Source organism: Eretmochelys imbricata, chromosome 1, assembly GCF_965152235.1.
Source record: "Eretmochelys imbricata isolate rEreImb1 chromosome 1, rEreImb1.hap1, whole genome shotgun sequence".
Classification (NCBI taxonomy): Eukaryota; Metazoa; Chordata; order Testudines; family Cheloniidae; genus Eretmochelys; species Eretmochelys imbricata.
The window spans coordinates 345,555,545-345,572,193 of NC_135572.1; the positions used below are offsets into that span (position 1 = coordinate 345,555,545).

Here is a 16,649-nt window from a genome sequence, read left to right on the forward strand (position 1 = left end):
TTGTTATAGATACAACTGTTGTCAACAATAGCAAAGCAAACCCAGGAAATACATGGATCAGAGGGTATACGTCCTTTTTTCTCAAGCTGGTGTCAATGTTAAAGTTCCCATTTAATTTCTGTTTTCAGAACAACCTAAAAATCATGTTCCCCACAGAATACACATTATATTATCATTTAATCCTTAGCAGCAGCGAATCAGTGTCTACTATTGTTTTTTTTTTAAATTTAAGTCCACTATACTAACAGACAAACTAGAAGAAGGTGAAATAATAAAGCTTTTCTGAACCGACGCGTTTGATGGCACCTGCATGATAGTGGCCAATGCAGAAGAGACATTACCTGCCCAGAAATAACTAAAGCATAATTGGGGAGGGTGAGTTTCATTTCGCCCCAGTCAGTATTTTCCCATTCATCTGCCTCCTCACTAGCTGTGCTGCAGGGCCAATATCCAGTTTGTCTTTCCAGAGGTGATCCAGTGGGAAATCTAGGCTGCTTTAGGAATAAAAAGTCAAATGCAAAATCAGCAGTGTGTGGTACTGACACTGCAGAACTGACATTCAATCTCAGAAAGTTCCCTGGCAGCCTACAGTCACCAGTCTCCGGCAGGCCACTGGCGTTAGCTGGGTTAGTTTTATGTTTTCCTGACAAGAACATTGGTGTTGGTGTCACAGATGAGAACTGTGACTCTGGAGGTAACAATTCAACAATCGGGGCTGCAAGCAAAGACTAGAAGGAGGGAGTCCAGGGGAAAAAAAAAGTTAACAAATCACAGTGGTGCCACTTAAACAAATAAAGCTAAGAGAAGCATAACTCAGAGAAGCATAATTCATGGGCAAGTCTCCGAGATAGAGATCACATGCAGTGAGTGAACCACTAATGGTTTGATGAGATGGCCCCTTGGAAAATAACCAGCCGTGCTTTCTTATCATACCTCACTCCCACCTGCACAATAAAAATCTCCGCTCTCTGCTCCCCACAAATACCTGTCAGATCCCCAGCCACAGTTCTTGAGAAACAAAAGCTTTCCATCTCCTCAACTTCTGGCAGAAAGAAACGTTTTACTTTTAACTTCTTCTGTTCCTTTTCTTCAGGTTCTAGTCCGAACAGAGCAATAATAAAATGATCCAATTCTTGTGGAATACCAGTGGAATAACATTAAGACAAATCTAATTTTCAGTCTAGAATGAAATGGAAACTATTGTAAAGCCACAGCTAAATGTGATACTATTAGCATACAGCATGGCGGTATTGTAGACATACTGGACAGTGGCAGAAAATTGACCAAAAATCAATTGAGGGAGTGTACTCTTGCAATGGACTCGCCTTTACGTATGTCACTCCTCTTTATTTTGCAGAAGGAAAACATTTTATTTTTGCAAGACAAATTTGGACCATGCCATATTCTGATTATTGTTATAAGCAATTAAATCAAAATCAGAAACTTCAGTATGATGTTAGAAAAGAATGCAAATAGGGGCCACTTGAGCTTCATTTTATATGCAGCAGCATATACAGGAAAGCACCATCGGCCAAATTCTGGGTTAAACAAGTGTAAATGTGGTATAACTCGACTGACTCAAAATCGAGTTCCTTCATATATTTACACAGGTGCAACTGAGATCAGAATTTATTTGGAAGATGAAGTTTTGAGATAACTTGAGGCTTTTAGGGCCTTATTATGACTTAAATTAAGGTCCCTTTGCACCAGTCTGGCAGCACAAATGGGTCTTAGAGTGGGCATAAATTGCATTAACAGCCACTTTAATCCCCCTTTACACTGCCAGGGAGATGTAAAGAGACCTTACTATGAATATGAATAAGGCCCTAAATGAAAAACACTGTATGCCCAGGGGCCCACTCCAGTTTTAGATAATGTAGGATTTTGGATAAGAGGGGCTCAGCTCGACAAGGTCCCACAGCATTGACTGCTGTTCCTGTCTACCAAATCTGGGGCAGGATTCTGCACCACTGAAACCAACAGGAAATTTACCGCTGACTTCAATGAGACCAGTATCAGGCATTTGAACCTGATTCTTAGAAATTAATGGCTGTGGATTTTTGATTTTGCTTTGAGAACAGAGCCAAATAACCTCTTTGAAGAGCAATGACTCTATTAAAAACTGCACATGCATATCAGTGCTCTGATATGTCACTATCACATGTTGGTCCAGAACCGCAGCTGGTGAAAATCAGAGTAGTTAAACTGACTTCAATGGAATGACTCCACTTTACATTAGCTGGGGATCTGGCCCATTATGTCAGAGACTGGACGTATCTATGAGGTTTTACAAGGTGATATATTGGAGGGTCAGATATCCACAGTGGAAAGTCAGATGCACACTAGTGTTTTATGGAGTTCACATTAAATCATTATAGTTTGAATGTCTGTGCTAGACACAATATGATATGCGGTTGTTGGGAATTTCTGGAGGAAACTGGTTAAATTATACTCCAAATCACCAGACTGAAAATGGTGCACAGATTAGTACTGACTCAACTGAGATCTATTATATGTAATATCTTTATGAGTGGCTAGTGCAATGACATCATTGTAAAGAGCTAGCACTCTGTGCCACCTGGTTTTCTTGAAATCCTGGCTTCTCTGACGTTAATGGCCAAACTCCCACTGACTTCAATAGGGGCAGGATTTCACCTTACATCTTTGAAATCTCAAAAGTAAATGTCATGACTTTTCGTAGCATGTTCACTATGGCTGTATACATTCAGATGTGTGTGTGACTGGTTCATCTAATTCTTTACAGACAATAGCTGACATGGATGTGGCAACAGAATAGTTTAAGGAAAAATTATTCCTGCCTCCCTGTGGAGATGGACGTATTTGGGGTATAGGGAGCTAGTAATAGCTTAAATGTGCCTGATTCCCATGAACTCCCCTTCTACCTTTTCTCCTCCCAGAAGAAAAATCAAAGCTGGGAATGACTCGTAGAGATCTGGACACATCTCACAAGGTTCGTAAGTGCGGTGAGCTCTGAACACTGCCTTCTCTTCTGTTCCAAGATATTTCAAACATTTATGATAAAGCAGTGACAGTGCCCCGTTTTTGGCCTTTTCTATGCTTGCGGTGGTGTATAGGGTACAAGTAGCTTACAGGCCACAGTGAAAGGCTGGCTGCGTCCACATTGCAGTGCGTATCATTATCTCCACTTTACAGATGGGGAAACTGAGGCACAGCATTGGTTTTTTTTAAAGACCAAAACTTTCAAAAATGCTTTCTGATTTTTGGTGCCCAGCTTGGGGCACCTAAGGCCTGGTGCTGAGCTACCAATAACTTCAGCTGAAGTCAGTGGGTTGCAGTGCTCACCAGCTCTCAATTAGCAGGCCCCAAACTGGAGGTACTCAAAATCAGAAGCCACATTTGAAATTTTTGATTTTGGGCAGTGACTTGCCCAAAGCTCAAGCGGTGAGTCAGTGGCAGAGATGGTATAGAACCCAGGCTCTCCTGACTCCTAGTTATGTGGCCTCCCTGATGGACCACAAGGGGTTTAGCAAAGGAATAAGAGCTGCAGGATGAGACATTATATCATTTTTCACATGCTTGCTGAACTAAGGGCTTGAACCATTGTTTCCAAGAAGGAGGAAGAGAGGGAAAGCAGATTGTTTCAGTGTAACGGCACCCCTAGATCTGGACAGGTTTACAATCCAATTTTAGGAATTAAAAATGGCATGCATGCCTTTGAAACCTTCCTGTTTTGTAAGGTCAATGCAAATCTCTACCTACAGAAGTAACCTATCCCTCAGCAAACTGGAAGGAGGGATGCAACTGGAAGTACTTGCTAAAAGAAAAAAAAAGTCTATTTCTCAAAAATTATCTCTATTTAAATAATCCAGCCGAGACCTTTTTAGTTAATGGGAAAAAAAATACAACATAGACTGTTACCTACACTGAGAAGAGAGTAAATCACCAGGAAAAAGATTGCGCGTCTGTTAGTTAGAACATTGCTAGACTCATATATACAGCACCAGAGACTGTTAAATCCATTCCCCCTGGAGTCATTGCAGTTTGTGCTAAATGAAACATTTCAGAATTGCAGTATAAAATATGGCCATAAAAAATCTTCTCTCTTCTAGTCCTTCGCCGAGTGCACAATGCAGGATGAAATCACTCGGATTAGGTACGCTCAACCCGATGGCTTCCCCGTCTCCATCCTCCTCCGCTGATCACTTGCTCCCCGTGTGCACTGTTGTTACTGTGGTTGGCCTGGGTCTCCGTTCTCCTCCTACTGCAGAAATACCCGAAGAAGCAGAAGAAACAAAACTACAGAGAGAAGATGGGGACATACCTAAAAGGAAAGCCAGAAAAACCGATGAGCAAACTGTTCGAACTCTGATTTGCTGAGCCAGAAATGACCTGGGTCATTCTATAAAGCAGGGAGGAAATAGCCACTGGAAGGACAACCCAGCATGGTTTTCCCATTTTTCCTGCAGCGATGAAGTAGCAGCTATGGATTCATTGGGGCATATTCTCCCCGCTGTTCCATGTGCAGTTTCTTCCACCAGTATCAATAGGCGTTTCATGCATGGATCATGAAGAGAATATGCCCAATTACGGTACCCATTTAGTTAGAATGGTGCTATATTTTTGGATTGGAGACTCATTGCATCTTTTATAATAAAGAGTTTTCTGATTTTAAAAAGCCCTCCAGAATTGTACTAATCCCCCAGACTTACACAGACATCTGCACCAGGGATGGTCAAAATTGTTCTGCCGAAACTGTTTTTTTGATTGAAAATTGTTTTTTTGGCTAAATTTTGTGTTTGGAAAGTGTCTTCTTTCCACAAAAACCTCAATATTTGGTCCAAAAAAATGAACACCCAAACCCCAAAATGTTTCAGTCGAAAGCCAAAATATTTTGCCTGAAAACCAAAATATTTTGGTTTTTGATATTTCAACCAAAAGTCAGAAAAAGCTACAGAAAATTACAATGAAAACAAAGAACAACAAAAAATTTTGTCAAAAATTTCCACAAACCCAACCCCCTATTTTCTGACTGACTCTAATATGCACTTCAACTTCAAACAGATTTTGTACCCAGAAACGGCTAGGGTTGGCTCTATACATGGTTGGAGACGGCACATCACACGGTGAAACTCTGTTAGCGACGACGGTAACTAAGTGCGTCCCCGCCACCAGAGTCCTGGGCTGCTGCACACAGCAGTATTCCTGGTGCTGGTTCGGCACACAGGATTTTTGCAGTGCAAACAGGATGCCCTACGTATGTCTGTGTAATTGGTTTAGCCAGTCCTCTCTTCCCACCCTGTTTTCTGGGTGGCAGGAACTCCCGGAGTGCATTGCACCACATGCTGCTGATGTTACTCTCTGTGCATGTCCACTGATGCTCTATCCTCTGCTAAGGCACTGGGATACCTGCCCAGATTTTCCCTGTTGGCACCAGTACAACCATAGTTAGGCAGCCTGGAATACAGATGCACAAACAAGCTGTGGTGTTAGAAAGGCTGCTGAACGGGTAGCAGCTAAGGCAGGGGTGGGCAAACTGTTTGGCCTGAGGGCCACATTGGGGTGCGAAACTGTATGGAGGGCTGGGTAGGGAAGGCTGTGCCTCCCCAAACAGCCTGGCCCCCCGCCCCCTATCCACCCCCTCCCACTTCCCGCCCCGTGACTGCCCCCTCAGAAGCTCCGACCCATCCAACCCCCCCTGCTCCTTGTCCCCTCACCATCCCCTCCTGGGAACCCCCGCCCCTAACTGCCCCCCTGGGACCCTACCCCCTATTGGACCTCCCCCCCTGCTCCCTGTCCCCTGACTGCCTAGACCCCATCCATATCCCTGCCCAGACAGGCCCCCCGGGACTCCCACGCCTGGCAGGGGGGACAGCAGGGGAGGGGCCAAGGGCTAACTTCCCCAGCGGAGAGCTCAAGGGCCGGGCAGGTCCCGCGGGCCGGATGTGGCTCGTGGGCTGTAGTTTGCCCACTTCTGAGCTAAAGTGACTGTGCCCTAACCAGATTAAAAATCACAATTAAGAGCATTAGGGTCAGATTCTCTCATCTGCTCAAGGACGACAGGGTGGGTCAATTGACATGGTTTACAGTCACATTTACATTCCTTCCATCCTGAGACTGATCCCCAGTATAAACAGCCTGAAGCCCGCTACAACTTTTCCCCAGGTGCCCCTGGCCAAAAGGACATTCCAGCATCTGGGGATCGCTTGTATGTAAAGATATCCCAGCCACATCCCCTTTTCCATTACAGTAGAGACCTGCTATTCTGGCTGTGCACTGTAATCCGCATGTTTCCCCCGACACTTGAGCAGCATAAAGCAGCCAGACAGGGCTGAGAGTCTGGCCCATATCCTGGGCAGGGCCTGATTTACTTATTTAGACTCATGCCTCCTTTACCGACATGTAATTTATACTGCCCTAATGCATCACTTCTGAGTTAGCCTCATGTTCTCACGCAAGCAGGAAAATGTAGAATGTACCCTGGAAAATCTAATCTCAGACTATTGTAGTCCCGGCTGCTCTTCATCAGTGTTGAAACTATTACAGTACAAAGAAAAGGAGTACTTGTGGCACCTTAGAGACTAACCAATTTATTTGAGCATGAGCTTTAAGTGAGCTGTAGCTCACGAAAGCTTATGCTCAAATAAATTGGTTAGTCTCTAAGGTGCCACAAGTACTCCTTTTCTTTTTGTGAATACAGACTAACACGGCTGTTACTCTGAAACCTGTTATTACAGTACAAATACCAACGTGCAGAGGGCCAATATATTTTGTGACAGCATAACATTTACTATTAATGGTATTAATCAGTATTAAAAATCTTAGCACTGACAGCAATTGATTTACGTAGCTCGCCATTCAGTCACAGCTGCTTGTTACTTCGAGCACTGCCATCTGAATAATAAGATACATTCCAATAACGGAGCCGCATAATTTGCTTCATTGTTATATAATTGTTAATAAGCATCTCTTGATGCTGAAGGGCTGAATCTGTATAACTCTGTGCCCTATTTCTATTCTTCCGCTCCCCCTCTATCAGACGTTCTCTAAAATAAAATTAAGTTTGAAAAATTAGAAGATGAAAGTGATGGCCACACTTTCTGGATCTCAGGGGATTCCCTCTTGTGTCGGGGGAAACATGCGGATTACAATGCACAGCCAGAATAGCATGACAGAACCTGTACAGCTAGCATGGCTTTCCCCGAATCCCAACAGAGAGCTGACTTTGGAGGCACTACTTGAGAGGCACTTTGGAGACATTGTTTGAAACAAGACTGGTCAGGGGGTTGAAGAGAGACTAATGTGTTACACTGGCTGGCAATGAGCTAAAGGTTGGTTGCAGTGAATAGCTCGGCTTCTCCTCTTCTTATATAGAGTAAAAGCCATTCACTTGAGTGGAGTTATTCCTGATTCACATGAGGGAAAGTGAAAGGGGAATGAAGCCCCATATCTGTGAAGCAGGAAGAACCTGGATTTTCTTTAGTCACTCACTTTGTGTGGGACCACAGGCAAGTCACTTGACCTACTTGTACATCTATCTGCAGCTGTGCAGTATTTTTCCCATGTAAGAAATTCTTTCCCAAATAAAACTAATGAGAAAGAAGGAGGCAGGAAAGAGCTCTTCAGAGATATTCCTTTTTCCCAGGACCCAGTTGATCTGCAGATTGTATTGGATGTATAAACTTTCCCTTATTTTCATGAGTTGTATTTGCAGTTCCTTTGGGGTTCTACCACTACTTGCTGCATTCCCTCTAACTGTTCTCTTTAATTTATTGTGTATTCACTAGTAAGATCTCTCATTGTGTTCAGTTTGGGATGCTAAGGAATCTTGCAGTTCTTTTCTGCCTTAAATTCCAGGTGACATACAAACATAACCAACTCAGCACGTCTGGTCCACTCTTAATGTCCTTGGCTGCTTAATCCATCATTCTTGCAACATTCCACTGCCAGATACTGTACTGGGCTATCTTAGCATTTGTAACAGCTGTAAGTGAATTTTGTTCTTGGTCTCATCCTCCCCTTCACCACCACTGTAAACAGTGATTTCCTCATTATAATAATCAAAACCCATTTGAGATCAGAAGCAGTGACAGTTTAATCTTCCATTATCTATAGTTAGCAGTGAAATCAGCAATCAGATTCTCTGGGTCTAACTTAGGTCCCACATTTGTGTACTGTACTCAGATTCAAAATGAAACCTCAGATCTTCATGCAACAGGCTCTCTGCTGCAGTCTACCATGGTGAGAATGTTTTAGCTCCACACTAGAAGTGATAAGAGGCATCATATTATTCATATGTGGGTGACAGTTCGGTGATTGAAGAAGACCACCTGGGAGAAAAGGAGTGCTTTCCTGTAAGCTGCTGGAGCATGTGGTACTTGGCTAGAGTGGTGTGTTCCAGGCAAAAAGGTTTTAGTGGGATATATTTCCACTGATGAAGATTATCTGTATGAATCTCTATGGTGCCTGAAATGCAAATGGAAAGAGCTCTATTTTGGCTGACATTGCTTGAATTGGGTGGGAGGAAGCAGAGGGGCTTGGCAGCCGTTGTAGTCCTTGCAGGCATTCTGGCTGATGCAGCCGGAGTGCTTCCAAGGTGCTGGAGGGTGCGCATGCCAGAACGGGGGCTGTCACGTCTTTTAACTGAGTCCCTATGTACTTCCTTGCATTCAGGAACAGAGTATGGCAGGACTTTGCAAAGGGGTGCAGGGTGGTGGACAGGGGTGGGAAGGGGAGAAAGCAGGGTCAGCCAAAATCTGTCCCAAAGAGTAGGGTGATTAAGGACTAAACATACAGTTCCATACACACCATAGTACAATAGTACAATGAATCAAACACTGTGGCATGTTGCTGTAGAAAGAGCCAATTAAACCACCACTGAACCTGAGCAGTAACTTGCAGTTTAATAAGCCATTAGCATGCCTATTCAGTCGCACATATTAAATCTCCATATAAGAGGACCTGATCTAATGGCTAAATTTATATCCCCCATTTTAATTGGCTTTTTGTGATGTAAAAACCTCAAAAGATAGAGAGCAGGGAAGAGTAAATCAACGTTCAAAGGGTAGGTATAAAATGAACTTCATTGTGAAGGAAACCCTGCACTCTCCCAAATGATCCCTGTTGCTGCCACCTCACCCTTCCCTGACATTCAGAAAAAAAATAGGGCAGGTGTTCAATCCCTTAGGCAGCTTTGAAATACCAGTCATGATGTAGAACAATCAAGACACTGGGCCAAATCTGGTCTTGTTGTAAGAGGGTATGACTGCTACTAAAATAAAAGCGATTTGTGTCCACTGACATCAGAGCCGATTTTCCCCACTGATTCTGATGTCTCAGCCAAGGTGTAAATATTACGGTCAATCAGAAAATAGTCCCCGCTCCCCCTCCCCCCATGGGGAAAGTGAAAATACCGTAGGGTCAAATTTGTTGGGCTCACACAGAGCTGATGGGAGGAAAGCAGAGTGATATGAGCTTTGATCCAGGTTGCTGTCAAAGCTGTCACACATTGCAGGAGAGAGCAACAGAGGGTGACTTCTGATTGATCATCGATACCCTGCTAGGAGTTGGCAGCAGTGTTGCTATGCTGTCACGTACTTACAATCCTTCCTGGTTGTTCCATCGGGAAGCGGATTGGCCAGGCTGAGGGTGTTTGCCACGCTTGCATTTGAACTGTCCAAGCTACTGCCAAGATGTAACTTTCTCATATGTCTCACAACTGCTGTGGCATTAAATGCTTGCTGGAAAGAGAGAGAGAGAGAAAAAAAAAAAAACCCACAGAAACACTTGGTTGTGAATTTATTTTTTTCTTTCAGAATTGTCAGATATCTATTTTAAAATAATAACTTTAAGGAGTTACTCTTTCGTAAACTAGATACAGAGAAAATAAAATAAAAAATAAAACCCTTTCTCAAGGCTTGATCCTGTAACTACTAATGCCAGTGAGAAGCGCTTATGTAAACGCTGCTCTCTCTCACGGGCCACTCTGTGTCCAACCTGCAGAAGACAGGAATCTGTTCTAGCAGCAGCTACAGGGCCTTGACTCTTTAGCTCAAGCTATAGCAACTCACATGTTTTGGGTCTGGAGGTTCCTGGTTCAATCCCCTGTACAGCAGCTGTAGCTTAGTGATGTAAGTAGCACTATTCTATCTACAATTCTGAGCCACAAATAAGGATGTTGCATCATCCCTTTAAAGGACTGTAACACAATTCAGTGTACAGGAAGGTAGCACATCCTTTAGAAAATAGGTAAGTGTTACTGGCTTGGAGTGTAACCCCCTGAGAATGTTGCACTTACTCTCCATTTGCTTTTTGCAAAGTTCTTTCGGATCTGAGCACTGACGGACTCATGGATATTTTTGCTGAGGGCTGTGTCCCCTGCAATCCTGAAACAGAAAAACAAGATCTTTTTACAGATTCTTTGCTCTAAAACAGCCATCTTTAACTGTAACACCTCTCGCTTTTATAACTTATGGACTCAAAGATTCTAAGGCCACAAGGAACCACGGTGATCATCTAATCTGGCCTCCTGTATAACACCTGCCATAGAACTCCTCTGAAATCGTTCCTGTTTGAATTAGAGCAGGTCTTTTAGGGAAAAGATCCAATCTTGATTTAAAACATACCAGTGATGGAGAATCCACCAAAACCTTTGGCAAGTTGCTCCCATGGTTAATCACACTGACTGTGAAAAAATTGCATCTTTTTTCCAGTTTGAATTTATCTAGTTTCAACTTCTAGCCATTGTATGTTGTTATATCTTTGTCTGCTAGATAAAATAAGCCTCTATTATCAGATTTCTGTTCCCCATATAGGTACTTACAAATTGTGATCAAGTCACCTCTTAACCTTCTGTTTGTTAAGCTAAATACATCAAGCTCCTTCAGTCTATCACTATAAGGCACGTTTTCCAACCCTTTGATCATTTATAAAGGTGACCAGAGGTGGTCAGTGTAGAGCATGATTGTTCATCTATTGAAATTATGGTATCATCTATTCTAGGTTTTTTGTCTCTGACTTCCCACTGTTGTTACCACTGGTTTAGACCAGTACTGATAGCACTGATGGGAGCATTAGTGTAACAAAGTGCCGAAGGACACTGGCATTTTGATCACTGTGTAATGTAGACTCGATCTAAGCAGGATTAGACAACGTGGTGGTTAAAAGGCCACCTATAACCCTGTCTCTGCTAGCACACCCAATGTTGTTTCCATTTTATTTTGTTGGTGTGTGGCTGCTTTCTAGTACAAATACAGATCTGGGTAAAAACACCAGTTTTTTCTTGTACTATATAGGATTTCTAAAGTTTTAGCATGAACATTTTATCCTCCAAACACGTGGCAGTTTCCAAAAGAACTCCAGCCTGCCTGAATTCTGTTTGCACTGGAGATTTTCCTGCCACACCAAAATGTATGGAGTTGTTCATCATAACTAATGTAAGTTCGCATTCAGTAAAGCAGATACATGGAGTCTCTTAGCAAAGAAACGTGGACTGTATGAGATTAGCTCAATCTCCACAAGACACAGCGTTAAACATTTCCAGTTCTTGCATCAATAATATATTTATGCACAAAGGGACAAATTCATCCCTCCTGTAAACCCAGTTATCTCAGTGGAATTACACGTGGGGTAAATCTGGCCCATCAAGCCAGAAGGGCTATTATAACAACAGTCACAGGAGTCAAGGATACCATGCCAGAGGACAGAGGTAAATCCTTATTGTAAGCCTGGCCCAAGTCGTGGGGCTGAAACCAGGAAGTAAAGGCTGGGTTCCTGGGTGATTTAACACATTCATTACCACCTGAAACCTTCAGACTAGCAGGGACCTTGGCAAAAAAAAAAAAAAAAAATGCAAGAGACAGTTACAGTGCCCCCAAAGTTTCTTGGAAGCCAAGTGACATTGCAGAGAAACCGGAGAGGATGCAATCCTCCACATTGATAAATCTGACAAGTCCAGAAACATTGAGATCTGCAGTACCTTCCCAGCGGGAGCACAAAGGGGCCTACAAACTGATAAACAAAGTCATTCATAAATTTCAGGAACACTATGCCCCATGTATGAATATTGTTGGTGAAAGAACAGTTGCTTAACAAGGTACCAGCTGAGACCATTATACTGTTTGTCTGCAGGGCTAGGGGAAAACTGTGCTCCTTGAATGAAAGTGTTAATAAACTGGACAGGAACAGTTTATGTTTCCCACTTGAGCTTGTCCAATTTTATTTTAGAAACAGGGGCAGCACCACTACTTGGGAATGTATTTACTTCTATAATCTCTTGCTTTTACTATTTTAAAAAAAAGAAAAGGAGTACTTGTGGCACCTTAGAGACTAACCAATTTATTTGAGCATGAGCTTTCGTGAGCTACAGCTCACTTCATCGGATGCGATGAAGTGAGCTGTAGCTCACGAAAGCTCATGCTCAAATAAATTGGTTAGTCTCTAAGGTGCCACAAGTACTCCTTTTCTTTTTGCGAATACAGACTAACACGGCTGTTACTCTGAAACCTACTATTTTAAAGGTGCTCTAGAATGCACAGCTGTAGCTCACGAAAGCTTATGCTCAAATAAATTTGTTAGTCTCTAAGGTGCCACAAGTCCTCCTTTTCTTTTCATCTGCTATACGCGACTCTGTACCGGGCCTGGATTTCATAGATAAGCAATACTTTCACAGTTTGGGGATCATTTTTTGAAGATCAGGTGGTGTTTTGACCATTGTTTTCAAGGCTTCCAATGGCTTATGATCTGTTTCTGCCCGTAAACATATTCATGAAACCACACCCAACTAAATACAATTGTTATCGTTTGTAAAAACAATTTGTCAATTTGGACATAATCCTGTTGCGTGTTAGCCAGTTCTTTCCCTGCTCTGCCACCGAGTTCCTGTGTGACCTTGGACAAGTCATTTACTCTCTCTGTGCCTCAATTTCTCCATCAGTAAAATGGGGATAACAATATGTCCCTATCTCACAAGGGTGTTGTGAGGATAAATACATTAAAGACTCTGAAGCATTCAGCTACATAATGGCGACCGTATATCTTTGTAAGTATGGGCAATTTTCTTGCAGGACAACCCTCAACCAATCGTACAATAAAATAAAATAATAATAATAAAAATAATAATGAAATAAACAAGAAGAAAAAGACTACTTTGTACTTATATAAGTCCTTCAATCTGGAGGATCTCAAAACACTTTTTAAATATTAATGAATACTGCAGGTGGAAGCTACTTAGAAAAGCAACATGAGTAAGGCCTCTGTCCAATAAAAAAGGACTGGAATAGAGTGAGGTGCTGAGTATCACACAGGACTGGACGAAGACTAGCTAAACGGACTGAGCTTTTCATTGCTGGGTAACTGGCTCAATCTGGCATACGTCTACCGTATCTGAAAGTTGTTATAACCTGACCGCTCTTTGTGAGAAAGCTAGCCTTTAGTCTGGTTGTGAATGGAGAGGTATCTACATCACAAGCGACGCTAGTTGGCATCACTGTGGACAATCTCAATGCAAAGGTCAAGGATCAAATGAGCCCTAGGAGCTGAACTGTCCTCGAGGGTTGAGGTATGAAGCCCATTGATAGCGCAGTGGGTAGAAGCTGGTTTTGTGGATACATCCAAGACTTCAGAAGTCAGCATGGGAAGTCTGACAACTTTCTCAAGAACTCAGGGCCTGCTCCAATGAGGTGTGCTTGCAGTGGGAGCTGCGGGAGCTCAAGAACTTCCAGGAAGGGTCAGCAATGGCCAGGTTGTTATTGCCATAATAAGTAGCACCTTCCTCCACAAGTAGTTCCCTGGAAGCTATTGGGACTGTTCATCTTGAGTAAACATAATAGAATCTAGCCCTAAAGTTGCAAAATAAATTAATGTATTCATCACATCTTATTTTATCCATCTATCTGGGTTCAGTTCTACCTTTACTATCTAGCTAGACAGAGCATTACTGAACTTGAAAGGAACCTCCAAGAGGGACAAAAACAGTACACTCCCTTTTGGATGATTCTTCGGCAAAATACTGCAAGCACATATTTCTCTCAGCCTGCCCCTCCTTGCCCACAAGGGCAGTCAGAATCTTTCATCGAGTATTATCTTCAGAACCCTCAAGCTTATCGAAGGCAGCCAATTCAAACTTTCTACGGGCCAAATACTGCTTGGAAATACTCTGGAGTATGACGACATGAAACGTGGGGTTAGCGGTGATGGATAATGCTGGAGGAACATAACAGTTCTGATTTTATATACACATATACAAACACACACACACGTGCATACAGTATCAGAGATACTCCAAAATAAATAGAGTGCAGGGATGAGCCGGAGAGGAGTTTGATTTCATGCTGTTCGCATCCCTGGTTCCCTTCAGGGAGCCATTTCACACTTCAAACAACACTTTCTGAAAACAGAACTCTTTGTAAACTCTCTTCCTCCCCTGGATATGACTTCTTATCTGACTAGTGCGTCCAGCACACAATATACACTTAGTGGGACTATTATAATTTGCAGGGGCCCAAGCAATAGCAGGACAACAAGCTTCTGCACGGGCAGGGAGAAATCAAGCCCCCTCTAGTACTTATATGGCCCCCCCGTCGCCAGAGTATCTGAGTGCCTCACAGTCTTGACTGGATTTATCCTCACAACACCCTTATAAGGGAGGGAAGTGCTGCTATTCTCATTTTACAGACGGTGAGGTGAGGAAGACAATCTAAGGTCACCAAGGAAGTCTGTGGCAGAGCAGGGAATTGAATGCAGGTCTTCCAAATCCCAGCTGAGCCCCATAACAACTGGACCATACTTCCTCTCCTAGGCAGGGGGGCTGGAACAATGCTGAGCGCCACTGAACCAAACTGTAAACCTGTATATAATGGAAACCATTTCAAGCCAGGGGGAGTGGCAGCACCCCCTGCACCTCTAGTTCCAGCATCTATGCTCCTAGGGAGCATGTAAGTGATCTGGTTCCTTTCCCTCCAACCTGACTGATGGAGGCTGAGCTAGGGCCCGTTCATGAACTACAGACCTCTCACGGATTTCAGTGACAGCTCTGTGTATCCTGATGGAAAAAATCAGACCTTTGGGTTTCTACCTCTCGCTTTTAATCACTTCACTCTGAGCTATGTGGCTATGTGCCTTAGAGTAGGATCTGAATTCTGCCCTAGCAACATACTTAATAGAGACAAGGTAGCTGAGGTAATATCTCTTCCGGGACCGTGGAAAAGACAAGCTTTCAATCTCCACACAGTTCTTCAGGTCTGTGGAGCTTGAAAGCTCGTCTCTTTCAACAACAGAAGTTGGTCCAATCAAAAATATTACTCACCCACCTTATCTCTCTCATATCCTGGACAACACTGCAATAATACATTTAATAAACACAATTGCTATCATTAATACTAGCATAGAAAATATTAAAATGTATCAAGCTGCAGCAAATCACAACCCTTCTTTTGTTACTCTAGTTTTCCATGTCATTTTCTGAAAAGTCACAATGGAATGATGAAACCGTATATTCACCTTTGCAACAAAAGGTAAACGATAACCCTGGCAAAAGAGAGTATAAATCACCTGTAGCTTAAGCTGGAGAAACTGTGTAAATGTGCAGATTATGCAGTTTAGGATGTAATCATCTCTACCAACAGGGCTTAGATATTGCACTTTTTCTTTTGCAATACTTCATTGTAATTATTAGCCTCCTTTTTCTGCCAACTCTGAGTTTAAACATACCGTCTTCCTGCCAAGGCCATTTGATTATAAACAGAAAAGCAGCACATACACACAGGCATCTGGGGAACAGATACAGTTCAGAAAAATGGATCGTTGGGAAGAGGCGTTTTAATTTCTTAGGCCCTGATCCTGCAAACACCTTAAGCACATGAGTAGCTGTAGACACCCAAGTAGTTTCACCAAATTCAGTGGGACTATTCAGGTGCATAAAGTTACTCACACATTTAACATTTGCCAGGATCAAGCCCTTAGTCTTCCCAATTTGCTTGTTTCCTTGGGAATTTTTTATTGAAAAGATGTGATAGTTAAAGTCATAGGCACACTTTGAAGTGAGCTATATCTGTGTAGGTGCACGACTGGGACAACTAATGAATGCAGTCATTGTTGTAGTCGTGTTGGTCCCAAGATATTAGAGAGACAAGGTGGGTGAGGTAATATCTTTTATTGGACCAACTTCTGTTGGTGAGAGAGACAAGCTTTTGAGCTACACAGCTTGTCTTTGGGTCCCGAAGAAAAGCTCTGTGTAGCTCAAGCGCTTGTCTCTCTCACCAACGGAAGTGAGTCCAGTAAAAGATATTACCTCAACCACCTTGTCTCTGGAATAATTAAGCCTTTCTTACTGGGCAGGTAGTTTTCTCTTGCATAGTTAAAATGTTTTTTTCCACAATCAAACTCTGATATGTTTTGTGAAACAGTTTCTTTTATTTGAATTTTTACCTCATTGCTTGTGACAGATCCCGAAGACCTGGCCTCACAGTAAAACATGTAAAACGGAGGAGGAAGCAAGAAAATATCATTGCATGCATAAACTGATGGGCTCCCTCAGGAAGGTCAATGCCACAGTGTTCCAGGCCCTTCACTCAGAGCACAAGTTGTTAGTTAAACAGAAAATTTAGGCATAATACCAAAATGAAGGAGTTCCTCTACCAGCATGGGCTACATCTCCCAGAGGCTTTTCCTCC

General features: G+C 42.8%; 1 protein-coding gene across 1 annotated transcript in view; it reads right to left on the reverse strand.

The window, feature by feature from the left end:
- Positions 1-3,315: 3,315 nt before the first annotated feature.
- The window catches only part of CAMK1D (calcium/calmodulin dependent protein kinase ID), a 358,532-nt gene continuing 345,198 nt past the window's right edge, over positions 3,316-16,649 (reverse strand). The window contains exons 9-11 of the mRNA XM_077807888.1: positions 10,277-10,364; positions 9,581-9,719; positions 3,316-4,303 (exon numbers count right to left, since the gene is read on the reverse strand). Coding sequence (XP_077664014.1) covers positions 4,182-4,303; positions 9,581-9,719; positions 10,277-10,364 — 349 coding nt within the window. The 3' untranslated portion in view covers positions 3,316-4,181. The remainder of the gene's footprint in view (positions 4,304-9,580; positions 9,720-10,276; positions 10,365-16,649) is intronic.